The 27592-nt window shown below is 45.4% G+C and overlaps 2 protein-coding genes and 1 long non-coding RNA gene across 4 annotated transcripts; 1 reads left to right on the top strand and 2 right to left on the bottom strand.

Moving 5' to 3' along the window:
• Positions 1-599: 599 nt before the first annotated feature.
• On the bottom strand, positions 600-2431 carry LOC121847155. The gene is made up of 3 exons (XR_006084073.1): positions 2351-2431; positions 1678-1837; positions 600-1569 (listed from the first exon to the last, which is right to left on the bottom strand). It is a non-coding gene; the product is annotated as an uncharacterized LOC121847155 (long non-coding RNA).
• LOC112257705 (protein phosphatase 1A-like) lies at positions 1490-19642 on the top strand. 2 transcript variants are annotated; one of them, XR_002954623.2, is made up of 7 exons: positions 1490-1915; positions 2372-2943; positions 11657-11774; positions 11923-12037; positions 12167-12230; positions 16583-17497; positions 18671-19642. XR_002954623.2 is itself a non-coding variant. In XM_024431486.2 (6 exons), the coding sequence occupies exons 1-6, from the start codon at positions 1519-1521 to the stop codon at positions 12713-12715; spliced, it is 1296 nt and encodes a 431-aa protein (XP_024287254.1). In that variant the 5' UTR covers positions 1490-1518; the 3' UTR covers positions 12716-13065. The 2 variants fall into 2 exon arrangements, 1 of the variants encoding a protein (XP_024287254.1); XM_024431486.2 differs by lacking the exons at positions 16583-17497; positions 18671-19642 and adding an exon at positions 12686-13065.
• Positions 19643-24303: 4661 nt separating this feature from the next.
• LOC112259093 (potassium channel subfamily K member 13-like) lies at positions 24304-26271 on the bottom strand. Its single transcript, XM_024433856.1, has 3 exons — positions 25932-26271; positions 24754-25319; positions 24304-24663 (listed from the first exon to the last, which is right to left on the bottom strand). The coding sequence occupies exons 1-3, from the start codon at positions 26269-26271 to the stop codon at positions 24304-24306; spliced, it is 1266 nt and encodes a 421-aa protein (XP_024289624.1).
• Positions 26272-27592: the final 1321 nt, after the last annotated feature.

Here is a 27592-nt window from a genome sequence, read left to right as displayed (position 1 = left end):
CACGAAAGAGCGTAGTGCGTACGGCCCAGTACATCACCAGGGCCAAGCTTCCTGCCATCCAGGACCTCTATACCAGGCAGTGACAGAGGAAGGCCCTAAAAACTGTCAAAGAATCCAGAGAATCCAGCCACCATAGGCTGTTTTCTCTGCTACCGCATGGCAAGCGGTACCGGAGCGCCAAGTCTAGGTCCAAGAGGCTTTTAAACAGCTTCTACCCTCAAGCCATAAGACTCCTCCTCAGCTAATCAAATGGCTACCCAGACTATTTGCATCCCCCACCTCTTGATCGCTGCTGCTCCTCTCTGTTATTATTATAAGTGCATTGTCACTTTAATAACTCTACCTATATGTACCTCGATGCCGGTGTCCCCGCACATTGACTCTGTACCGGTGCTCCCTGTATATAGCCCCGCTATTATTTACTGCTGCTCTTTAATCGTTTATTATTCTTATAGCTTACTTTTTTGAGGTATTTTCTTAAAACTGCATTGTTGGTTAAGGGCTTGTAAGTTAGTATTTCACTGTAAGGTCTACACCTGTTGTATTCGGCGCATGTGACAAATAACATTTGATTTGAATCAATCAAATCTAGTCTACACCAGGGTTCAGTATTTATTTGCATATGAATAATGGGTAGGAATAGTGTCAGGCAAGTTCTAAATGAATACTGGCCAAGGCCAGAGCTAAGTGCGTCATTCACAGATTCAGCTTAAGGCAAAGTAAAACACAAAAAATGAACCACCGCATGGCTCATAATGGGTTTCAAAGGGAGCATCAATGCATAATGTAAATTAGCCTTCTTTCGCTCTCTCTTCCTGTCTCTCTCTTTCCCTGCCTCCTTCACTTCCTTACTCCCAGTCCCTCCGTCTCTCTCTCCCAGTTCCACCCTCTCACATGCTGTCTGTGCTGCTATTATAAAAGGCTGACACTCCTCTAATCTGCAGGCGTAGAAGCTTGATAATCCAGACTCATTAAAGGTTGAGATTACCAGAGAGCTGGAAGGGGAGGAATGAAAAACAGAGGCACAGATAGGAAGACAGGCAGGGAGAGAGGGAGAGTGACAGTGCATGCATGACATGGATGAGCTATGCTGCTCTGGGATTGGTGAACATAAATAGCCAAGCAATCACAGAGGAGGCAGTGAAAATAACAAGGCTAGCAAAAATATGGAGAAAGGGAAGAGCTATGAAAAAAGATAGAGAAGGTGAAATCAAAAGACTACAGAGTAGAGGCAGCGCTAACAAAGACAGAGAAGGTATAAAAATGGGAGAGAGTGCAGATCAGTGAGATTTCCAGAGAGAACAGGAAGAGAGAAGAGAGAGAGGGGGGTGAGCAGCTAGAAGCATCAACACAGAGAAAATACGTCAGCCAGACCAACAGCATCAACCTGGGCACCCATACTCTGAGAGGCCTGGAGCAACGGGCCTATACAGGCAGCACACAGCAGGGTACAGGCCTAGCCAACGGCCCACAGGAGGGAGAGAAGACGCCCAGTCCACACTGTCAGCTGCTGTAGCCATGAGGACTGCACGGAAGGGGAGCATGGAGATGCCTGCATTTGTCCGGCAGCTGGTGAAGGAGACAGAGAAGAGGGTCAGCTCCTTCTTCAAAGGAGGGGGGCATGGAGGGGCAGAGCACACAGACGGGGAAAGAGAGGAGGTGATCCCCAGCCCCTACCTGGACCGTCCCATCCTGGACAAGTTGACTGAGGAGGGTTGCTCCTGCTGGGGCCTGACCTACGCTCTGTGCAGCATGCAGGGCTGGAGGGCAAACATGGAGGACTACCACAACTGTGTGCCTCAGCTGGGCACAGGGCTGGCAGACTGGAGCTTCTTTGCTGTGTTTGACGGGCACGCGGGAAACAAAGTGGCACAGTACGTTTCACAACACCTGCTGGATCAGGTCCTAGCTACAGGTGAAAAAAACTTGACAGACTTATCATGTTACTTACCAGCCAGTTTTATCTCTTAGTTTAAAAAGATGCTTGCTTCAAAATAGATGCATGAACAGATCTTGATACAATGATGGCTCATTCGAGAGCAGATATTTATATGCAGCATTATACTCTTAGGAGTAAAGCATGTGACTCCTCAAATATGTATTGAATAGTGTGTTAGAGAGAGGTTTATACCTGGTAATAACTATAAAAGATCACTACATTTTAGAATAATATTACTGGTGACTGCCATTTTATCTTGCCAGTGTTGATGTGGTTATATAAATTATGTATATAAATTAATAACACCATTTAAAATTATACTGCCTGTGTGCACTGTGAACTAACTTCCTGTGTGTACTTACTGCTTGTGTACTTACTGCCTATTTATACTTACTGCATGGGTGTACTTACTGTACTGTCTGTGTCTTGTAGGAGGGATCGGGCCAGAGGACCACCCTGATCGGGTGAGAGGGAGCTTCACAGATGGCTTCCTACACACAGACAAACACCTGCTGACTGCAGCCCGCCGTGAGGGCTGGGAGCGGGGTGGCACCACCGTGACCTCCACACTCATCTCACCACGATACATCTACTTCGCCAACTGTGGAGACTCGCGTGCCATGCTGTGCCAGGCAGGGCAGGTGTGCTTCTCCACTGAGGACCACAAGCCCTACAGCCCTCTGGAGAGGGAGCGTATCGAGAGCGCCGGCGGCTCCGTGTCCCTGCAGCGCATCAACGGCTCCTTGGCCGTGTCCCGAGCCCTGGGGGACTTCAGCTACAAGGGGACAGTGAACCGGCCACCCACCCAACAGATGGTGTCTCCGGAGCCAGAGGTGTGTGTGGTGGAGCGGTCGCCCGGGGATGAGTTTCTGGTGCTGGCCTGTGATGGGGTGTGGGACACGGTCTCCAACGAGGAGCTATGTGCCTTCATCCAGAGTCGGCTGCGCGTCTGCACTGACCTCAGAGATGTCTGTTCCCAGGTCATTGACCTCTGCCTCTACAAGGTCAGTACTCATGGTCATAGATCACCTGTAGATCAGTGCATGTGGACCATCAGTGACCTTTATAAATAATCCCTACATGTACATGTTGGAGCATAAGTGTATCAATTCGCTGTCAAAATGTGGATGCACTTTCCTTAATGTAGACAGGGCAACATTCTCTGATCTGGTTAAACATGAGCCACACGGACATGCTGTTAGTTAAACAATCTGTGATTACATTATTTTAGCAGAGGCTTTATTTTCTATTTCATAATCTTAATCCTGTGAAATAATCATCAAATCAAATCAAATTTATTTATATAGCCCTTCAGCTGATATTTCAAAGCGCTGTATAGAAACCCAGCCTAAAACCCCAAACAGCAGGCAATGCAGGTGTAGAAGCACGGTGGCTAGAAAAAACTCCCTAGAAAGGCCAAAACCTAGGAAGAAACCTAGAGAGGAACCAGGCTATGTGGGGTGGCCAGTCCTCTTCTGGCTGTGCCGGGTGGAGATTATAACAGAACATGGCCAAGATGTTCAAATGTTCATAAATGACCAGCATGGTCAAATAATAATAATCACAGGCAGAACAGTTGGAACTGGAGCAGCAGCACGGCCAGGTGGACTGGGGACAGCAAGGAGTCATCATGTCAGGTAGTCCTGAGGCATGGTTCTAGGGCTCAGGTCCCCCGAGAGAGCGAAAGAAAGAGAGAAAGAGAGAATTAGAGAGAGCATACATAAATTCACACAGGACACCGGGTAGGACAGGAGAAGTACTCCAGATATAACAAACTGACCCTAGCCCCCCGACACATAAACTACTGCAGCATAAATACTGGAGGCTGAGACAGGAGGGATCAGGAGACACTGTGGCCCCATCCGATGACACCCCCGGACAGGGCCAAACAGGAAGGATATAACCCCACCCACTTTGCCAAACCACAGCCCCCACACCACTAGAGGGATATCTTCAACCACCAACTTACCATCCTGGGACAAGGCCGAGTATAGCCCACAAAGATCTCCGCCACGGCACAAGCCAAGGGGGGGGGGGGCAACCCAGACAGGAAGATCACATCAGTGACTCAACCCACTCAAGTGACACACCCCTCCTAGGGACGGTATGAAAGAGCCCTAGTAAGCCAGTGACTCAGCCCCTGTAATGGGCAAGTTAGAGGCAAAGAATCCCGGTGGAAAGAGGGGAACCGGCCAGGCAGAGACAGCAAGGGCGGTTCGTTTCTCCAGAGCCTTTCCGTTCACCTTCACAGTCCTGGGCCAGACTACACTCAATCATATGACCCACTGAAGAGATGAGTCTTCAGTAAAGATTTAAAGGTTGAGACCGAGTTTGCGTCTCTCACATGGGTAGGCAGACCATTCCATAAAAATGGAGCTCTATAGGAGAAAGCCCTGCCTCCAGCTGTTTGCTTAGGAATTCTAGGGACAATTAGGAGGCCTGCGTCTTGTGACCATAGCGTACGTGTAGGTATGTACGGCAGGACCAAATTAGAGAGATAGGTAGGAGCAAGCCCATGTAATGCTTTGTAGGTTAGCAGTAAAACCTTGAAATCAGCCCTTGCCTTGACAGGAAGCCAGTGTAGAGAGGCTAGCACTGGAGTAATATGATCAATTTTTTTGGTTCTAGTCAGGATTCTAGCAGCCGTATTTAGCACTAACTGAAGTTTATTTAGTGCTTTATCCGGGTAGCCGGAAAGTAGAGCATTGCAGTAGTCTAACCTAGAAGTGACAAAAGCATGGATTAATTTTTCTGCACCATTTTTGGACAGAAAGTTTCTGATTTTTGCAATGTTACGTAGATGGAAAAAAGCTGTCCTTGAAACAGTCTTGATATGTTCTTCTTGGGGCCTAAAACAAGCATCTCTGTTTTGTCCGAGTTTAAAAGTAGAAAGTTTGCAGCCATCCACTTCCTTATGTCTGAAACACATGCTTCTAGCGAGGGCAATTTTGGGGCTTCACCATGTTTCATTGAAATGTACAGCTGTGTGTCATCCGCATAGCAGTGAAAGTTAACATTATGTTTTCGAATGACATCCCCAAGAGGTAAAATATATAGTGAAAACAATAGTGGTCCTAAAACGGAACCTTGAGGAACCCCAAAATTTACAGTTGATTTGTCAGAGGACAAACCATTCACAGAGACAAACTGATATCTTTCCGACAGATAAGATCTAAACCAGGCCAGAACTTGTCCGTGTAGACCAATTTGGGTTTCCAATCTCTCCAAAAGAATGTGGTGATCGATGGTATTAAAAGCAGCACTAAGGTCTAGGAGCACGAGGACAGATGCAGAGCCTCGGTCTGATGCCATTAAAAGGTCATTTACCACCTTCACAAGTGCAGTCACAGTGCTATGATGGGGTCTAAAACCAGACTGAAGCATTTCGTATACATTGTTTGTCTTCAGGAAGGCAGTGAGTTGCTGAGCAACAGCCTTTTCTAAAATCTTTGAGAGGAATGGAAGATTCGATATAGGCCAATAGTTTTTTATATTTTCTGGGTCAAGGTTAGGCTTTTTCAAGAGAGGCTTTATTACTGCCACTTTTAGTGAGTTTGGTACACATCCGGTGGATAGAGAGCCATTTATTATGTTCAACATAGAATGGCCAAGCACAGGAAGCAGCTCTTTCAGTAGTTTAGTTGGAATAGGGTCCAGTATGCAGCTTGAAGGTTTAGAGGCCATGATTATTTTCATCATTGTGTCAAGAGATGTAGTACTAAAACACTTGAGTGTCTCTCTTGATCCTAGGTCCTGGCAGAGTTGTGCAGACTCAGGACAACTGAGCTTTGAAGGAATACGCAGATTTAAAGATGAGTCCGTAATTTGCTTTCTAATAATCATGATATTTTCTTCAAAGAAGTTCATGAATTTATTACTGCTGAAGTGAAAGCCATCCTCTCTTGGGGAATGCTGCTTTTTAGTTAGCTTTGCGACAGTATCAAAAAGGAATTTCGGATTGTTCTTATTTTGCTCAATTAAGTTGGAAAAATAGGATGATCGAGCAGCAGTAAGGGCTCTTCGATACTGCACGGTACTGTCTTTCCAAGCTAGTCGGAAGACTTCCAGTTTGGTGTGGCGACATTTCCGTTCCAATTTTCTGGAAGCTTGCTTCAGAGCTGGGTATTTTCTGTATACCAGGGAGCTAGTTTCTTATGAGAAATGTTTTTAGTTATTAGGGGTGCAACTGCATCTAGGGTATTGCGCAAGTTTAAATTGAGTTCCTCAGTTAGGTGGTTAACTGATTTTTGTCCTCTGGCGTCCTTGGGTAGAAAGAGGGAGTCTGGAAGGACATCAAGGAATCTTTGTGTTGTCTATGAATTTATAGCACGACTTTTGATGTTCCTTGGTCGGGGTCTGAGCAGATTATTTGTTGCAATTGCAAACGTAATGGTCCGATAGTCTAGGATTATGGGAAAAACATTAAGATCCACAACATTTATTCCATGGGACAAAACTAGGTCCAGAGTATGACTGTGACAGTGAGTAGGTCCAGAGACATGTTGGTCAAAACCCACTGAGTCGATGATGGCTCCGAAAGCCTTTTGGAGTGGGTCTATGGACTTTTCCATGTGAATATTAAAGTCACCAAAGATTAGAATATTATCTGCTATGACTACAAGGTCCGATAGGAATTCAGGGAACTCAATGAGGAACGCTGTATATGGCCCAGGAGGCCTGTAAACAGTAGCTATAAAAAGTGATTGAGTAGGCTGCATAGATTTCATGACTAGAAGCTCAAAAGACGAAAATGTCTTCTTTTTTTTTTGTAAATTGAAATTTGCTATCGTAAATGTTAGCAACACATCCGCCTTTGCGGGATGCACGGGGGATATGGTCACTAGTGTAGCCAGGAGGTGAGGCCTCATTTAACGCAGTAAATTCATCAGGCTTAAGCCATGTTTCAGTCAGGCCAATCACATCAAGATTATGATCAGTGATTAGTTCATTGACTATAATTGCCTTTGAAGTAAGGGATCTAACATTAAGTAGCCCTATTTTGAGATGTGAGGTATCATGATCTCTTTCAATAATGACAGGAATGGAGGAGGTCTTTATCCTAGTGAGATTGCTAAGGCGAACACCGCCATGTTTAGTTTTGCCCAACCTAGGTCGAGGCACAGACACAGTCTCAATGGGGATAGCTGAGCTGACTACACTGACTGTGCTAGTGGCAGATTCCACTATGCTGGCAGGCTGGCTAACAACCTGCTGCCTGACCTGCACCCTATTTCATTGTGGAGCTAGAGGAGTTAGAGCCCTGTCTATGTTGGTAGATAAGATGAGAGCACCCCTCCAGCTAGCTTGGAGTCCGTCACTCCTCAGCAGGTCAGGCTTGGTCCTATTTGTGGGTGAGTCCCAGAAAGAGGGCCAATTATCTACAAATTCTATCTTTTGGGAGGGGCAGAAAACAGTTTTCAACCAGCGATTGAGTTGTGAGACTCATCACTCCCCCTAACTGGGAGGGGGCCAGAGACAATTACTCGATGCCGACACATCTTTCTAGCTGATTTACACGCTGAAGTTATGTTGCGCTTGGTGATCTCTGACTGTTTCATCCTAACATCGTTGGTGCTGACGTGGATAACAATATCTCTATACTCGCCAGTTTTAGCTTTAGCCAGCACCATCTTCAGATTAGCCTTAACGTCGGTAGCCCTGGCCCCTGGTAAACAGTGTATGATCGCTGGATGATTCGTTTTACGTCTAATATTGCGGGTAATGGAGTCGCCAATGACTAGAGTTTTCAATTTGTCAGATCTAATGGTGGGAAGCTTCAGCGTCTCAGACCCCGTAACGGGAGGAGTAGAGACCAGAGAAGGCTCGGCATCTGGCTCCGACTCGTTGCTTAATGGGGAAAACCGGTTGAAAGTTTCTGTCTGCTGAATGAGCGACACCCGGTTGAGCATTCCTACAGCATTTCCCTCCAGAAACCATGAGAAAGTTGTCCGGCTGCGGGGACCGTGCGAGGGGATTAATACTAACGTTACTATCTGTACTTACTGGTGGCACAGACGCTGTTTCATCCTTTCCTACACTGAAATTACCCTTGCCCAACGATTGCGACTGAAGCTGGGCTTGTAGCACAGCTATCCTCGCCGTAAGGCGATCGTTCTCCTGTATATTATGAGTACAACAACTGCAATTAGAAGGCATCATGTTAATGTTACTACTTAGCTTTGGCTGTTGGAGGTCCTGACGAACCACGTCCAGATAAAGCGTCCGGAGTAAAAAAAATATAAAAAAATTGAGGGAAAAAACAAAAATATAAACGGTTATTAAAAAGTAAAAACCGTAAAGTTGTCAGGTAGCAAAGTAAGGTTGGCAACAAAACGCACAGCAACACTTAAACGAGTCTGCAAGTTGTGACCGGAAATGGCGTCAAAAATGGCGATAAGAAATAAGATTATTGAGGATATACCAGCAGGTTTAGACAGACTACTTGGAATTGAATGTGTGGTGCCACAAGACCTTTACAAACACATACACACCAGCACACACCCATTAAACACATACTCTGTGTGTACACAGGCTAAGTGAGCTGAGCTGGGCTGGCTTGTGGTTGTATAACAGTGTTCTAGTTTAGAGGTGCTACCCAACAACCTGACAATGTCACAGTTTCTAACCCTCTCACACACTTCACCACACTTCACCTTAGTAATCATTTCGAGAATCAGTTCAGTTCTGCATGAAGGAGGAAGTAGGCTATTCATGTTCCTGAAAGGAGACACAGTGCTTTAGCTTTGCTGTGTGGACGGCCAGTGTTAAACAAAGGCTAAGGTTGCCTACAGCATTGGTACATTAGACTTATATTGGCCCACTCAGGTCACATCAAATCAAATCAAATCAAATCAAATTTTATTTGTCACATACACATGGTTAGCAGATGTTAATGTGAGTGTAGCGAAATGCTTGTGCTTCTAGTTCCGACAATGCAGTAATAACGAGCAAGTAATCTAACTAACAATTCCAAAAAAAACTACTGTCATACACAGTGTAAGGGGATAAAGAATATGTACATAAGGATATATGAATGAGTGATGGTACAGAGCAGCATAGGCAAGATACAGTAGATGATATCGAGTACAGTATATACATATGAGATAAGTATGTAAACCAAGTGGCATAGTTAAAGTGGCTAGTGATACATGTATTACATAAGGATGCAGTCGATGATATAGAGTACAGTATCAACGTATGCATATGAGATGAACAATGTAGGGTAAGTAACATTATATAAGGTAGCATTGTTTAAAGTGGCTAGCGATACATTTACATCATTTCCCATCAATTCCCATGATTAAAGTGGCTGGAGTAGAGTCAGTGTCATTGACAGTGTGTTGGCAGTAGCCACTCAATGTTAGTGGTGGCTGTTTAACAGTCTGATGGCCTTGAGATAGAAGCTGTTTTTCAGTCTCTCGGTCCCAGCTTTGATGCACCTGTACTGACCTCGCCTTCTGGATGGCAGCGGGATGAACAGGCAGTGGCTCGGGTGGTTGATGTCCTTGATGATCTTTATGGCCTTCCTGTAGCATCGGGTGGTGTAGGTGTCCTGGAGGGCAGGTAGTTTGCCCCCGGTGATGCGTTGTGCAGACCTCACTACCCTCTGGAGAGCCTTACGGTTGAGGGCGGTGCAGTTGCCATACCAGGCGGTGATACAGCCCGCCAGGATGCTCTCGATTGTGCATCTGTAGAAGTTTGTGAGTGCTTTTGGTGACAAGCCGAATTTCTTCAGCCTCCTGAGGTTGAAGAGGCGCTGCTGCGCCTTCCTCACGATGCTGTCTGTGTGAGTGGACCAATTCAGTTTGTCTGTGATGTGTATGCCGAGGAACTTAAAACTTGCTACCCTCTCCACTACTGTTCCATCGATGTGGATGGGGGTGTTCCCTCTGCTGTTTCCTGAAGTCCACAATCATCTCCTTAGTTTTGTTGACGTTGAGTGTGAGGTTATTTTCCTGACACCACACTCCGAGGGCCCTCACCTCCTCCCTGTAGGCCGTCTCGTCGTTGTTGGTAATCAAGCCTACCACTGTTGTGTCGTCCGCAAACTTGATGATTGAGTTGGAGGCGTGCATGGCCACGCAGTCGTGGGTGAACAGGGAGTACAGGAGAGGGCTCAGAACGCACCCTTGTGGGGCCCCAGTGTTGAGGATCAGCGGGGAGGAGATGTTGTTGCCTACCCTCACCACCTGGGGGCGGCCCGTCAGGAAGTCCAGTACCCAGTTGCACAGGGCGGGGTCGAGACCCAGGGTCTCGAGCTTGATGACGAGCTTGGAGGGTACTATGGTGTTGAATGCCGAGCTGTAGTCGATGAACAGCATTCTCACATAGGTATTCCTCTTGTCCAGATGGGTTAGGGCAGTGTGCAGTGTGGTTGAGATTGCATCGTCTGTGGACCTATTTGGGCGGTAAGCAAATTGGAGTGGGTCAAGGGTGTCAGGTAGGGTGGAGGTGATATGGTCCTTGACTAGTCTCTCAAAGCACTTCATGATGACGGATGTGAGTGCTACGGGCGGTAGTCGTTTAGCTCAGTTACCTTAGCTTTCTTGGGAACAGGAACAATGGTGGCCCTCTTGAAGCATGTGGGAACAGCAGACTGGTATAGGGATTGATTGAATATGTCCGTAAACACACCGGCCAGCTGGTCTGCGCGTGCTCTGAGGGCGCGGCTGGGGATGCCGTCTGGGCCTGCAGCCTTGCGAGGGTTAACACGTTTAAATGTCTTACTCACTTCGGCTGCAGTGAAGGAGAGACCGCATGTTTCCGTTGCAGGCCGTGTCAGTGGCACTGTATTGTCCTCAAAGCGGGCAAAAAAGTTATTTAGTCTGCCTGGGAGCAAAACATCCTGGTCCGTGACTGGGCTGGGTTTCTTCCTGTAGTCCGTGATTGACTGTAGACCCTGCCACACACCTCTTGTGTCTGAGCCGTTGAATTGAGATTCTACTTTGTCTCTGTACTGGCGCTTAGCTTGTTTGATAGCCTTGCGGAGGGAATAGCTGCACTGTTTGTATTCAGTCATGTTACCAGACACCTTGCCCTGATTAAAAGCAGTGGTTCGTGCCTTCAGTTTCACACGAATGCTGCCATCAATCCACGGTTTCTGGTTAGGGAATGTTTTAATCGTTGCTATGGGAACGACATCTTCAGGGAAGCCAATGCTGCTTGCTCACATCTTACAGACAGACACACATAATCTAAAGCCAACACATTCACCAACGACTAACATCAGTCACTGAAAACAGCTACCTGTGGCTAACAATCTATTCTAACACACCTACTATCAGTTGAGAATGGGTGACCTCTTCGACAAAAGGTGCCTTATTTCGTAAGGATCAGATGAATACAGAAGAGAAGTGGTCGTAATTGGAGGTCAAAGGTCACTACTTAGCACCTGCCCTCAGAGCAGGCGTCTGTTGTAATCCTGCTAGTAGCTTTCTAGTAAGCCTTGTTTGGCACTCATCTGATTTGGCACTTGACCAACAACAACATCTACAGCGCAGGTGATTTTCACCATTATCATAATGGTTGAAAAGATTATCCTATCGCACACTCTGTTCAGAGGTCAGCATACATCACTAAGATTCACTAATGACAGTCAACCCTGTTTACAAACGTAAGACGTACTCATGTCAGGTCTGTACTGTACCCTAACATGAGGTCATCTCTGTGTACTGTAACTGTAGCTATTCATCTTGTTTGGCTTGTTCTCCTCTGCAGGGCAGTCTGGACAATATCAGTATCATCTTGGTCTGCTTCCCTGGCGCCCCCCAGCTCTCAGCAGAAGCAATACACCAGGAGGCAGAGCTGGAAGACCTGCTGGAGTCCAAAGTGGCAGGTGCAGAGATGTGGCGGTCGTTGTGTGCATACTTATATTCCCCCACTTCAGTTTATCCATGAGTTTACACTGCTATAGTTAATTGCCCCTGAGAGAGGGCATTTTAATCATTGTTTTGTTTGTAACTACTGCCCTCTTCCTTTGATAGAGATTTATGAGGAACTGAGTACTCAGGGGAAGGAGCCTGACCTGTTCTCTGTCCTTACTGTTCTGGCAAACATTGATGTCCCAGGCTTACCACCTGGAGGCGGTCTGCAGAGCAAGTAAATTCATCTGAATGCATGGTGCTAAAAGTTCATTACAGTACAAGAGGTACTAAATAACAAAGTGCAGTAAGGATCATCTGAGTAGAGAAACTGCTTGTCCTCAAACCTGTTTCCTGTGTGTTGCAGAAGGAACTGTATCATCTCCGCCTATTACGAAAAGAAAGAGGCACACAATCCTACTACACCTAATGTAAGGGTTTGTATTTATATCAAACTGTCTCAGTTACTATACCACCTTATCCTTATGTAATACATGTATCACTAGCCACTTTAACTATGCCACTTGGTTTACATACTTATCTCATATGTATATACTGTACTCGATATCATCTACTGTATCTTGCCTATGCTGCTCTGTACCATCACTCATTCATATATCCTTATGTACATATTCTTTATCCCCTTACACTGTGTATGACAGTAGTTTTTTTTGGAATTGTTAGTTAGATTACTTGCTCGTTATTACTGCATTGTCGGAACTAGAAGCACAAGCATTTCGCTACACTCGCATTAACATCTGCTAACCATGTGTATGTGACAAATAAAATTTGATTTGATTTGATTTGATTTACCAAAACTATATAATCTCAGACTTTGTCAGAATGTATGCACAATCACCTCACAACAGTCTACATTTTTCTCCAGGGGCTTGGTGGTTCTGAGAAGCTCGTCTAGGTTCTGTCGTTTGGGAAACGTCTCTGGAAGACAATCAATGCCAAAAAAAACTGTTTTCATTATGTGGCAATTCAACCAATCACAAAAGGAATTTTGTCTCTCATCCTTCACGCCAAGTAAAATCCTGATGTAACAAGTACAACGCAATTTGTGAAAGCTGAAACTATAGATTTTATATTTATACAATATGGGGAACATTTTATTTTATAGGACCTGGCGCTTTGAAACACAGAGATTAAGGCTAAGCGATATGATTCAGTAGTTGACAAACCATCTGATATACAGTGGGGAGAACAAGTATTTGATACACTGCCGATTTTGCAGGTTTCCCACTTACAAAGCATGTAGAGGTCTGTAATTTTTATCATAGGTACACTTCAACTGTGAGAGACGGAATCTAAAACAAAAATCCAGAAAATCACTGTATGATTTTTAAGTAATTCATTTGCATTTTATTGCATGACATAAGTATTTGATCACCTACCAACCAGTAAGAATTCCGGCTCTCACAGACCTGTTAGTTTTTCTTTAAGAAGCCCTCCTGTTCTCCACTCATTACGTGTATTATCTGCACCTGTTTGAACTCGTTACCTGTATAAAAGACACCTGTCCACACACTCAATCAAACAGACTCCAACCTCTCCACAATGGCCAAGACCAGGAAGCTGTGTAAGGACATCAGGGATAAAATTGTAGACCTGCACAAGGCTGGGATGGGCTACAGGACAATAGGCAAGCAGCTTGGTGAGAAGGCAACAACTGTTGGAACAATTATTAGAAAATGGAAGAAGTTCAAGATGACGGTCAATCACCCTCGGTCTGGGGCTCCATGCAAGATCTCACCTCGTGGGGCATCAATGATCATGAGGAAGGTGAGGGATCAGCCCAGAACTACACGGCAGGACCTGGTCAATGACCTGAAGAGAGCTGGGACCACAGTCTCAAAGAAAACCATTAGTAACACACTACGCCGTCATGGATTAAAATCCTGCAGCGCACGCAAGGTCCCCCTTCTCAAGCAAGCGCATGTCCAGGTCTGTCTGAAGTTTGCCAATGACCATCTGGATGATCCAGAGGAGGAATGGGAGAAGGTCATGTGGTCTGATGAGACAAAAATAGAGCTTTTTGGTCTAAACTCCACTCGCCGTGTTTGGAGGAAGAAGAAGGATGAGTACAACCCCAAGAACACCATCCCAACCGTGAAGCATGGAGGTGGAAACATCATTCTTTGGGGATGCTTTTCTGCAAAGGAGACAGGACAACTGCACCGTATTGAGGGGAGGATGGATGGGGCCATGTATCGCAAGATCTTGGCCAACAACCTCCTTCCCTCAGTAAGAGCATTGAAGATGTGTCGTGGCTGGGTCTTCCAGCATGACAACGACCCAAAACACACAGCCAGGGCAACTAAGGAGTGGCTCCGTAAGAAGCATCTCAAGGTCCTGGAGTGGTCTAGCCAGTCTCCAGACCTGAACCCATTAGAAAATCTTTGGAGTGAGCTGAAAGTCTGTATTGCCCAGCGACAGCCCGCAAAACCTGAAGGAACTGGAGAAGGTCTGTATGGAGGAGTGGGCCAAAATCCCTGCTGCAGTGTGTGCAAACCTGGTCAAGAACTACAGGAAACATATGATCTCTGTAATTGCAAACAAAGGTTTCTGTGCCAGATATTAAGTTCTGCTTTTCTGATGTATCAAATACTTATGTCATGCAATAAAATGCAAATGAATTACTTAAAAATCATTTTCTGGATTTTTGTTTTAGATTCCGTCTCTCACAGTTGAAGTGTACCTATGATAAAAATGACAGACCTCTACATGCTTTGTTGGAAACACTGCCGATTTTGCAGGTTATCAAATACTTGTTCTCCCCACTGTATATTCATCCAATAATATCTATAACAATGTCAAATTCTAAAAACATTTATATATATACGGATTTCAGGTTGATGTTTAGTTTTAAGAGTCATCAAACCTCTCTCTCTCTCAGTCCTGTGTTTGGTACGATTTGCATGACCTGTACTGTGCTGCATTACTTACCTTGATGACATTAGATTTAACATGTTACAGTGATATGACATATGACCAAGACAAACCCAAGAATGGTCAGTAGATCCATGAATTTGTTAATATATTATCAAATGTGATTTAAATGAGTATGTGCTTTACTTACATACTGTTTAGACATTACATGTTCTGACTGTTTTCAGACAGAATAAAGATTATGTGACTAAGAACTTGTTTAGGATTTACCAGAGAGCACCACAACATCCAGTTACATCTCCATCATGCGGATACTCAAATACTTTTTTATTATGAAAAGTATTTTATAGTTAATGTGATTAACTGATATGCAAGACCATTAAATGTTTTTGTGTAATAAATTATTACTGACGTACTGTAAATCACAGACAACAAAGAGACTAGGAGTCCACTAGGAGGATTTGTTTCTCGAGATAAAATACGAGTGTTCAGCACATTTCTCTTTGAAAAAATGTGTAATGGACAGTGGCGATTTTAGCATGTAAATCTTGGTGAGCCAAACTCAAAACAAAATAACAAAGCCACTACACAACACTAAACAATAAATTATAGCACTATAATGGAGAAAAAAAGGTTCCCACAATCTATTAGGGCCTACATACCTGTAAATCTGTCCCAACAGCATAGCTTTTCTTTCAGCACCATGGAGTGAATCCTTACCACCGCTACACCTGGCTATTATCGGAGACTTGTCTGTCAGAGAAACAGTTAATTCAGCCTCATTTACTGCTTTAAAAAAACATAGCTGATATGACTGACTTGCTTAAACAAATGCGGATACTACTGACTCCTTGTGGATTTGTGTAAGTCGATAACCCTTATGAACAAGATTGCAGTAATAGTGCAGTATAATGGCAGTACAACTTCAGTTAGAGTGCAGTATGCTGCAAACTCTGCATCCAAAATAAGTTTTATTGCAGTAATTTTGCAGTGTAACTGCAGTTGGAGTGCAGTATAACTGCAGTTCAACTGCAATACACTACCGTTATTCTACAATTACTTCACAGTCGACTGCAGTTGCTGCACTTTTACTGCAATTGCTGCACTTTTACTGCAGTTTTAATTTGTAAGGGCATTCTCCTTAAATAAAAACGAATGCCAAAATGAGTTTTCACTTTTGAACCATACACAAACATTATTACATTTATTTTCAGTAAATTCATAAAGTTTATTCTTATATCATTAACACTTAGCTCTAAGTATAAGCAATTGCAAGCAATTGCAAGCAAAAGAGCTGCGACGATGTAGGCCTATTCGTTCAGCACTTTCAAAATGGACATGACAGAAATTCAGATAGATGTTAGTTCAGATAAATTCAGCGAGATGTTGAGGCCTTAACTTTGCTCTTCTTTAAGTCACCACACAGAAAGAAAGAGAGAGAGGGAGAGACTGTATTTTATTAGGCCTATGTAGTCTAAAAAGGAAGGACAATACAATCACGAGAATCCACTTTTATATACAATATACTGACGCTGTCACGACTTCCTCCGAAGTTAGTGCCTCTCCTTGTTCAGGCGGCGTTCGGTGGTCGACATCACCGGTTTTCTAGCCGCCACCGAGCTACGTTTCATTGTCCATTTGTTTTGTCTTTATTGTACACACCTGGTTTCCATCACATTATTATTTATTCCCTAATTAACCCTCTGGTTCCCACATGGTTTTGTGCGTGTTTGTTCTGTGTTTAGCAGTCGCTACTATTTTGTGAGTTGGATTGTTTTACCTGCGTGGAATTTATTTTGTTGTCTTCTTGAGTAAAAGTGCGTTATTACTTATCCTCTGTGTCTTGCGCCTGACTCCGTCCCACCTGCTGTACATCGACCCTTTACAGAAACACGCACCTAAAATATGGAGTCCGCAGGTGCACCCAGTCCTCCATTACCTGTGGAGGAGCTCGTCCAGCAGTACGCGACGATGCTACAAAATCTTGGCACAGCCATGGATTGCGTGCTGCACACCATAGAGCGATGGGAGAGAGAGGGTTTTCCCACACCTCCATCAACTTCACCCCAACCCACACCACGCTCCACCCCTCCGTCACCTGGGCCCAGTGGGATTCGGCTCTCGCTTCCGAGGGCATATGATGGGACGGCTGCCGGGTGCCAGGGGTTCCTGCTCCAGTTGGAGCTCTACCTGGCGACTGTCCACCCGAGAGCGTGTCCACCCTCATCTCCTGTTGGTCAGTTGAGAGCACTTGAGTGGGCCAACGCCGTATGGGGGAGAGAAGGCGCAGCGTTGGTCCACTATGAGGATTTCACCCGCTGCTTCCGGGCGGTTTTCGATCATCCACCTGAGGGAAGAGCGACGGGGGAACATTTGTTCCATCTTAGACAGGGGATGAGGAGCGCACAGGACTTTGCACTGGACTTCAGGACCCTGGCAGCCAGCGCGGGATGGAATGCAAGGGCCCTAATCGACCATTACCGGTGCAGTCTACGGGAGGACGTTCGTCGGGAGCTGGCATGCAGGGACACCACCTTTACCCTCGACCAGCTGGTGGATTTATCCATCCGGCTGGATAACCTATTGGCCATCCGCGGACGACCGGATCGGGGCCCGTCCATTTCATCCCCCAGCACCTCCGATTCCTACACCTATGAAGCTCGGAGGTGCTGCTCTGAGGGTGACCAGAGGGGGGGCCATTTCAGGCACCACATTTGGCCGCAGAGGGCACACTGCTGGTCGGTGCTGGGGAGGTTCCCCAGTGAGTCGAGAGAGCAGGCAGGGCACTGGTGGATCATCCCAGGTGAGTAGGCACCCGACTCACCCAGAGCTCCCTGTTGTGCACATGTGTATGTGTATAGAATTTCCTGAGTTTTCCCCGCATTCCCAGCATAAGGCGCTAGTAGATTCAGGCGCAGCTGGGAACTTTATTGACCTTTCATTTGCACTTAGATTAGGGATCCCTATTGTTCCTGTTGATGTGCCCTTCCCTGTTCATGCCTTAGTCATCCTTTAGGGTCAGGGCTGATTAGGGAGGTCACAGCTCCACTACGTATGATAACGCAGGAGGGTTATGAGGAGAGAATTAGTCTCTTCCTGATTGATTCTCCTTTGTTTTCCGTGGTGTTGGGCCTTCCCTGGTTGGTCTATCATGACCCCACTATTTCTTGGCAACAGAGGGCTCTCAAGGGATGGTCACATAAGTGCTTAGGGAGGTGTGTAGGTGTTTCCATCGGTGCTACTACGGTGGAGAGTCCAGAGCAGGTCTCCACCGTGCACATCCCCTCTGAATATGCCGATTTGGCTCTCGTCTTCAGTAAGAAGAAGGCGCCTCAACTACCACCCCATCGACAGGGGGACAGTGCGATAAATCTCCTGGTAGATGCAGAACTTCCCAGGAGTCACATGTATCCTCTGTCACAGGCGGAGACGCCGTCTAGGGAAACATATGTCTCAGAATCTCTGGGGCAGGGATACATTCGGCCTTCCACTTCACCTGCCTCCTCGAGTTTATTTTTTGTGAAGAAGGACAGTGGTTAACGTCCGTGTATTGACTATCGAGGTATCAATCAGATCACTGTGAGGTACAGTTACCAGCTGCCTCTCATAGCCAGTGCGATCGAGTCAATGCACAGGGCACGCTTCTTCACAAAATAGGATCTCAGGAGCGCTTACAATCTGGTGCGTATCTGGGAGGGGGGGATGAGTGGAAGACGGCATTTAGTACCACCTCTGGGCGCTATGAGTACCTCGTCTTGTTGTACGGGTTGATGAATGCTCCATCCGTCTTCCAATCCTTTGTAGACAAGATTTTCCGGGACCTGCACGGGTAGGGTGTAGTCGTGTATATCGACGACATTCTGATATACTCCGCTACACGCGCCAAGCATGTGTCCCTGGTGCGCAAGGTGCTTGGACGACTGTTGGAGCATGACCTGCATGTGAAGGCTGAGAAATGTCTGTTCTTCCTTCCTAGGGTACCGCCTTTCCACGTCAGGGGTGGAGATGGAAAGTGACCGCTTTGCCAAGACCGGCCGGGGAAGTGGGCGGCTTTCATCCCCTGGGCAGAGATGGCCCAAACTCCCTCCGCCACTCCTCCACTAACCTATCTCCTTTTCAGTGTGTACTGAGGAACCTGCGGTAGATGAATGGTTTCAGCGCTCGGAGGAGACATGGGACGCTGCCCATGTCCACCTGCAACGGGCCATCAGGCGGCAGAAGCCGAGCGCCGACCGCCACCGCAGTGAGGCCCCTGTGCACCAGGTCTGGCTCTCGACCCGAAACCTGCCCCTTCGCCTGCCCTGCTGGAAACTGGGTCTGCGATTTGTGGGGCCATTTAAAGTCCTGAGGAGACTGAACAAGGTTTGTTATAGGTTACAGCTTCCCCTGATTACCGTATTAACCCCTCGTTCCATGTGTCTCTCCTCAGGCCGGTGGTGTCGAGGGGGCCCGGCGTATACTGTTCGAGCCATCATGGACTCAAGGCGTCGGGCGAGGGGCCTTCAGTACCTCGTGGAGTGGGAGGGGTACTATCCAGAGGAGAGATGCTGGGTGCCGGTGGAGGACATCCTGGACCCTTCGTTACTGCGGGAATTTCACCGTCTCCACCCGGATCGTCCTGCGCCTCGTCCTCCGGGTCGTCCCCCGAGGCCGGTGTCGGGGGGGGGGGGTACTGTCACGGAGTTGATGCTTCTCCTTGTTCGGGCGCCGTTCCGCGGTCAATGTCACCGGTTTTCTAGCCTCCACCGATCTACGTTTCATTGTCCATTTGTTTTGTCTTTATTGTACACACCTGGTTTCCATTACATTATTATTTATTCCCTATTTAACCCTCTGGTTCCCACATGGTTTTGTGCGTGTTTGTTCTGTGTTTAGCAGTCGCTACCATTTTGTGAGCTGGATTGTTTTCCCTTGCTGTCTTCTTGAGTAAAAGTGCGTTATTACTCATCCTCTGTGTCCTGCACCTGACTCTGTCCCACCTGCTGCACATTGACCCTTTACAGCGCAGCGCACAGACAGCGCATTGCACAAACAAAACAACACTCGAAATATCAACTGGAATTACATGGGTCTATTACTGAACTTTTTGCTGAAAACAAATATTTGAATGGAAAGAGTCCCTGGCAAACATGGTTACAGACCCAACAACATTATATAGTATCGCCTTCTCGTCAAGAAAAGCACATGAGCTAATTATAATACACAAAGTAAACAAAACAATGAAAAATGATGAATAAGTTACTAATGAGATAGACCTATATAAGCAATAGGCCTAAATCAATTGAGATGTACACACTATGGCATAAGGGAACGATGAGCATATCAGAAGCAATCCGTCATTTCGATTAAGACATTAATGAGCGAGCTAAGATGGACGTAGTCAATATAACTATTTGTTCAGCACTTATGAAATGTAGAGTGACAGATTTCAGAACATGGGACGTTCTTACAGTATTCTCCCTTTACACCAAGTCAAAACCGTAGGATAAATAAAGGGGGCATAAAAGCAGACAAAGAAAGCTCTTACAATATTTAATTATGACATTTCTCTAAAACAGGCTATAGGCCAGGGGCACAATTTTCACTGGGGACGGGGGGACATGTCCCCCCCCAGTTTTATCATTGGAATGTGATACAAAATGAGGCAATGGTGTGCGGATGCCTCCGAGTGGTCGCGTAGGCTGTTTGGAGTGTTTATCCAGCTGGATAAACAATAATAATGATAATAAATATTATTATTATGCCCCCCACTTTTAATATCCAAATTGCACCCCAGCTATAGGCCAAATTTGACATCCAAGAGAACAGTAGGCACATGGGCTACTAACAGCTTACTATGCAACATACTGTATGCTTAGTATTTCTTTCTTAGCTACAGTATACGTTTTACATCATTTATGCAGCAGCATACAATACATTTTTGGACTCACCGTTGTTGTGCTGTCCTTCTTGTGGGAATATTTTGTCATCAAACTTTGTCATCAACTTCTGGCATTCTCTGGATTTATGGTGCTTTCAAGACAACTGGGAACTCTGAAAAAAACAAGGTTGAATCATGACGTCAGTCACCTTCAGGTCGGAGCTCTAGAAAGAGGCCAGAGTTCTGACTTGGAATTCCGACTTGGATGACCGTTCAAAACTTATTTTTCCAGTCGGAGCTTATTTTTTGTCAGAGTTCCCAGTTGTCTTGAACAAAGCAGAAGTCATGCTGGATTGACAGTATGGTCAATGTATTTAACCTTTACTGTCCCATGGTGTTCCGTGTGAATGTTTATCCTTTTAAACTTGGAAAAAAGACCCTTTCAGACAGATGTTTTAAATCCTTAACCCCGTTTGGACAACACACCCTCTCCACTGAATAGCAGGCAGGTGGAAAAAATAGTGATTGCTTTTTGCAACACTTGCAGTTTTTTTACATTTATTTAACTAGGCAAGTCAGTTAAGAATAAATTATTATTTACATTGACGGCCTACCCCAGCCAAACCCTAACCCGGCCAATGCTGGGCCAATTGTGCGCCGCCCCATGGGACTCCCAATCACAGCCAGTTGTGATACAGCATGGAATCGAACCCGGGGTCTGTAGTGATGCCTCTAGCACTGAGATACAGTGCCTTAGACAGCTGCACCACTCGGGAGCCCCAAGTTAGCCACTGATTCCTTCCAAACCACTCATTGTTGAATTTGCGATTTCTAATCTGTTGTGTAACGTTTATATCCAATGGCCGATGAGCACTGATACGTTTTATCTATAATTTCTCTTCATATGACAAGGATTGAAAAGGATTTGCCAGTAGATTGCTGACGTGATTCATGATGATGACTGCTTGTCTAGCTTGATAGCTAAGATTTTGAAAGTATGATGTTATGATCAGTCCAGTCAAAGCTACGGGAAATATAACATGATTTGACGGAATTTAACTGTGGCCAATGACCTTGAGCTTTCTTCGATGGGCACTTCTAATTTAAATCTATGGCAGCACCCAAGGGGGCTTGAACTGCCTAGCTCTCCCTGTAGATCCTGCGATGACATAGTGTCCCAATGAGTGACAGAACACTAAGCCAATCATGGCGCAGCTAGAGAAGATTACCATCGCCTACACTATGTATTTTCCGCTGATTGCCCATCCACCACAGAAAGCACTGAGCTTGGCTGAAACACCTTCATTTTGGAGCTGCCTTACTCAAGAAAGCAAGAAAGAAACCTTGTTTGTATGTGGCTTTATTTTTACATTGTTTGCAAACTGATATGTGACCAGAATGAATGGCAAAATAAAATGCAAAACAGCCAACCAAAAAATATACACATATATAAATATATATATTTTTAGCTAAACAAGTGGGGCTCAAACAGGCTCAAACAGGCTCTGTCCTACCTGCCCTGAATGACTGGTCGCCACTGGTAATGAACAGTGGTGGAAAAAGTACTAAATTGTCAAAGTAAAGATACCTTAATATAAAATGCCTAAAAGTAAAAGTCACCCAGTAAATGCTACTTGATCCCCCAAAGACAACTTAATGAAGTACTTTACACCACTGGTAATGATAATATGGTATGGTACAGGAAAATGGTAAAGAGATAACTATGGATGAACAAGGTCATGCTTGAGGGAAATATTTGCATAGGTATGAGGGGGCCCGAACCAGTTAGGCACTGTGAAAATGAGCACAGAATATTGGCAAAACGTAACTCACTCCAGATTATTGTGGATGTCACACTTTCATACCGTTTATTGACATAAATACCTTTCCCAGTGCTAGACTATATTTGATTAAGATGAATAGGTTTTGTTTTCCCTTTTACAGCTCTCATACTGTGTGTCTGAGGGCTTTCTATCTAATTAATGCAACACAATTCAACTGTGATACATATTCAACAGGTTCTCTACCAGAGGCCTAGACATTAGGTGACCGAGGATGTATATACATAATATGGATACATATCTATGTTCACTGATCCCGGATACCACCCCATACAAATCCATTGTGTTGTGGTGGAGCTCAGGACACATCTGCAAAGCTCTCATAAATCAGTGGGTCTTCTCAAGAGGCCCTCCACGTCTCCATACTCCACACAAAGCCTGATTGCATTCAGCATTGTATTTGAGCCAATCACTTGAGCATTTCAAACCCATCTCCAGACAGACGCTGTTTAAATGAAAGGCATCTGTCCACTGCATCTCACCACTGAACCAAACAGGAACATTCAAGCAGTGTATTAATAGGAGATCAGTGATCAATGTTCCCTCAATTTTTTTTGTCACTGCGCAAATTTCAGGTCTGCTGAGCACAAACTTGAACATTGTGAGAATTCTGTGCAACTTCTGGCGTGCATTTAACTTCTTTAAGTTACAGTTTTAACAGTGGCCAAGTAGGCTACTGTGGCTATTTGTTCATAATGTAGGCCTGCCAGAGTGGCCTACCATCGAAAACAATGGAGAAATATGCATCCCATAACATGGTTGTTCAATGTAGGCCTACATTCCATAAGATTTTTGAAAAAAACATTAACCTGTTTAACCACTTGTTCTTCAGACAAGGTGACTGAACAGTTGTGTTGTTTGATGCAAGAAACCACTTTACAAAATACAATTCATTGTTATTCCCATACCATTATTACAGAGATCCAGACAAATTATGCTACCCTCTTCCTATTGACTATTTAGCTTATTCAAGACCGTCTCAAAATATAACACTGCCCCTTTAAGACGTAAAAAAAGCTCTTTACCTGACTTGATTTTCAAAGATGTCGAGAAATGCACACATTTTGGAAGCAACCACACCCAAATTGTTGACTAGGAATTCACTATAACTCGGCTAATAACTCACAAACTAGCAAAGAATATGAACAGATGTTCGCAGGTGGCTACACAGCTCTCGCTTTGATCTCAAAACAAGTGCATCTACCCACGACCCTCATGCAGCCAATATGTCTATTACAGCTCTGATTGGTTATGGCGCACTGGCCTGCGGAGAGTACGGCCTCTGTCATGCATGTCCATGCAACAGAATCCTACTCCAATGCGTGCTGCCTACAATAACATCTAGCTTTGCATAGTTCATTTTGTTTCGAAATGTTAAATTGAAAGTGGCTAATTTTGCGTTGATTTGAGCACAGCAGAGCGAAACGTTGATAGTGTTAACAGAAGGGGAAAACTCTAGAAAGTTGAGAGAAGTTCAATCTGTGTGGCAGTCTGAGGGGAGCTGTGCGCCAGTGCGCAGTTTAGAGGGACCATTGTCAGTGATTATCATGAATGTCTGGCATTCTGAAAAGCTGTCAGACAGAAAAGAGGTCTGCTGTGGGCTATCATCATGTCTAGAACTAAGAACCTAGCTACCCTCAACATGAGTTACATTGAAAACGAATGAGTTTTATGTGAATATATTTACATTTGGCAAATATGTATGTCCAGCTGTAGCATCCAACTGTTCTGTTTCACTACTGTACTTTGATCTACAAACAATGCTAATTCTGAGGATGAAACGTCACTAGTTTTCTAGGAATAACAGAAGAGGATCCAGCATCCAGTCTACCATTCGGTAATATTACAATAACCCCCAGAAAACAGTGCTTTATTTCTGTGAGTTAGTGTGACTGGTGTCAGGTGTGATTACCTGTCCACACTGGTCTCCTGCAGGCGGTTGTTCATGATGGCAAATGCGCCCACCCCCCCAGAGAAGCCGTTGTGACGAGGAACGTGGCTCTGACGGGGGCCCTGGTGGGCAGTCTCACACAGCTGCTTCTGCAGCAGCGCCAGAGACACCTTATTGGACGCTGTGAAGTCATTCACCGAGATCATCTCCCCAGAGAGACGCCGGCCTCCAGCGACCCCGTCCACTCCCATCCCAGCGTCTGTCTCGCTGTTACACACTGTCTCCACCGAGGCGTCTGTGTAGCGGTGTCGCCTCACAGGGGGGTGGGATGGGGTGGGCTGCACAGCGTTGCGTTTGAGCCGCTGCTGGCGGAGCCGTGCGGGTGGAGGCCTCAAGCCGGCGTGTTTGTTAGGGAGGCAGGGGCAGCAGAGCAGCCGGCAGAGGCCCCTCTTAGGGCAAGAGCAGGGACAGCGCCGGCCTGGGCAAGCCAGCCGGGTCAGGATCCAGTTGAGAGTCTGTTTGATGATGATGGAGATAACGTTGAACAGGGAGTAGATGCAGCACACGCCCATGAGGATGAAGACACAGTTGCCCAGGCGATAGGCATCCTGGGCCTCATAACGCTCCCTCTGGCTACTCACCAGGTCCCCGAAGCCGATAGTGCTGAAGGCCACAAAGCAGAAGTACAGGGAGTCCATGTAGCTCCAGTCCTCCATGGAGCAGTACAGAGAGGAGGCACTGCAGGCGATCAGCACAGACGCCACTCCCAGGATCAGCATCACGTAGTAGACAGAGGGCTTCCAACCCTCCAGACTGTCCTCCTCACTGCGGGGCTCCCCGACCCCAGACACAGGCCCCACCCCTGAGCGCCTCATCCTCCGCTCGTGGCACCAGCGCATGATGTAGGCCAGCATGGTGATGATCCTCTCCAGGAAGAGGTTGAAGAAGAGGATGGTGGCGGCACAGCCGATGAGGCCGTAGAAGATCAGGAATATTTTACCAGGGATGGTAGCTGGGGTGTTCATACCAAAGCCTGGTGGGAAAGAGTACAAAAGAGAAGGGTCAATGTGCCAATTGTTTGTCAAATAAGTGCCTTTACATTTGTTCTTACTTAGCACTAGATGTCGAGATGATAAAAAATGTGGAGTGGCTATTGATATAGGTTTTTTCATTTCATACCATGAATGCAATTTATATTAGAGTAAGGGATCATCATTTTACAGTACTGGACACTTTATGTTGACAAACTCAAAATAAGAGAGACTGAATGAGTCATGAAAACAGAAGCTGAGAGAAAGAAGGGATGAGATGGAAACATTAACAATGTTCAGTCATTAGTAGTGATCACATAACAAAATGCTAAAGTCCCAGAAATGTAAATTGACCTCACATGCCAAGATGTACATTGAAATTGAACTAATTTGACAAATAATGCCTCGGAGTCTCACCGATCATCAATCTAATCCCATCCCAGCTTCCTCTCCTCTCTCTTGTCATCCCCTTCATATACTCAAATAAATATTCTACATTATACTGTGTATCTGTTCGAACAGTTGTTTTCAGTTTGCATCTACATGACAGCAAATAACTTTGCATCTTAAATACCCTGACTCTGACCCTCACACAGAGCAGCTGTCCAACTCACCGATGGTGGACACAACCGTGCCAACAAAGTAGAAGGCTCCAGAGAAGTCCCAGCGGGGCCTAAGAGCGTCCACTCTGATCCCAGCCCCATTGGCCTCTTCATACTGTCGCAGCAGCGCGTGCAAGGCTCCCAGGCTTACCTGGTGACTCAGGGTGAAGTTGGCCAGCTGCTGGTCCCAGAGGCGGTGGGCACGGAGCTCAGAGGGGCGCTCCAGGGCGGAGAACACAGCCGCCCCACACAGCAGGTAGAGCAGGATAAGCCCTGCCAGCAGGCAGAAGCGGGCATTGTCCTCATTGAAGGGCGGCCGGGGGCAGCAGCCTCCACTCCGTTTACGAGCCATGAGTGCAGCTAGCCCAGCACAGATACAACACCGCACTAACATACACTGCCTGTCTGAGCCTGCCTTATTTACACCGCTCACTACACATACATCACACACACCAAACTACAGCACAGACACAAAAATACAAGCTTAACATACCCTAATATGCTAACAAAAAAGTGGGTACCCACACAGAGAACCTACACACACAGCTGCCCCCCGATGCCAGGGGATGTTGATGGTTGATCCATCCAGAGCGCTCTCAATGTGTCGTAATGTCCTGAGTGGTCATTCACCTCTATGAGTTCTGAATCTGATGATGTGCCCACTGATAGAAGAGGACTCCTGACTGTATGGTCACAGTTTATGACTATGAAATCCTGAACTGGTCTGTGAACAAGATACAGGTACTACTGGGTAATTAACTTGGTATTGGAATTGTTTTCAATCAACAAGTAGAAATCCTTTTTTCGATCTTTTCTGAAAATGTGTATATTCATTTATTGACATCTGTCTTGTAAAGTAAAACTATCATGAATCACTAGAGCTATTTACTTTTCCTGAATATCAGAGAGTATCATCAAAACCTACACCTCTCATATTTTTTTTTTACACAAATTGCTCATAAGGCTTTTCGATAATTCATATCACATATTATCTGAATAATAAAGAGAGACAAAACATACCTGATTTTTGAGATCTTGATTAATCCGATAATTTCACACTTTATTCAAACAGTTTTTGCACATGGCCATGGTGAGACTTGATTTGCGGTTTAAGGTACCTGCACTGAGCGTGCTTTTCCAAGGATCTGATGATCAGTGACCATGTAAGTGTAGTGAGTAGTGAGATGAGAGAGAGCGGGAGCGAGAGAGCGAGAGAGAGAGCAAATAGAACCCATGTTTGCAAGCAAACCTTGATTGGTGTAATAATTTCTTGATTTTAAAAGCTTTTCTATTCATGTCCTCCAACCTGTAATCAACATTCAATCTAATATTCTCTCTCACTGGGCAGACAGTAACAGATGGTCTTCAATATATTATTGATATGCAAATACTGTATCTAAACTGATTAAAACACTGGATTTGAACTGTAAACTGATTCAAACACAGCAACTTCTTATTTGCATGGTATTTATCCATGCAACATCTGACTGCAAATGTGGCATTCAAATACATCGAACCTTCAGAGGTCTTCTGAGGTGGTTCACAGCTCATTGATTATACTTTTATCAGGCTTTACCAAGTGATTAACTGAGTCTAATTTTCAGACAACCACATATGTTCTCCTCTCTCCTTTGGTTTAGTACCAAGTGTCTCAGGTACAAAGTGTACCTCCT

The sequence above is a fragment of the Oncorhynchus tshawytscha genome, linkage group LG09 (genome assembly GCF_018296145.1).
Source record: "Oncorhynchus tshawytscha isolate Ot180627B linkage group LG09, Otsh_v2.0, whole genome shotgun sequence".
Classification (NCBI taxonomy): domain Eukaryota; kingdom Metazoa; phylum Chordata; class Actinopteri; order Salmoniformes; family Salmonidae; genus Oncorhynchus; species Oncorhynchus tshawytscha.
This window is presented reverse-complemented; position numbering and strand designations above follow the sequence as displayed.

Excerpts from the sequence above, each read along its gene's own strand:
- LOC112259093 (XM_024433856.1), bottom strand. The coding sequence starts at position 26,271 with ATGGCTCGTAAACGGAGTGGAGGCTGCTGCCCCCGGCCGCCCTTCAAT. Across the intron at positions 25,320-25,931 it reads CACGGTTGTGTCCACCATCG|GCTTTGGTATGAACACCCCA; the intron begins GTGAGTTGGACA and ends CTTTCCCACCAG. Across the intron at positions 24,664-24,753 it reads CTTGCCCAGGCCGGCGCTGT|CGGCTCCGCCAGCAGCGGCT; the intron begins CCCTGCTCTTGC and ends CCTCCACCCGCA.
- LOC112257705 (XM_024431486.2), top strand. The coding sequence starts at position 1,519 with ATGAGGACTGCACGGAAGGGGAGCATGGAGATGCCTGCATTTGTCCGG. Across the intron at positions 11,775-11,922 it reads GCTGGAGTCCAAAGTGGCAG|AGATTTATGAGGAACTGAGT; the intron begins GTGCAGAGATGT and ends TTCCTTTGATAG. Across the intron at positions 12,038-12,166 it reads GGAGGCGGTCTGCAGAGCAA|AAGGAACTGTATCATCTCCG; the intron begins GTAAATTCATCT and ends TGTGTGTTGCAG.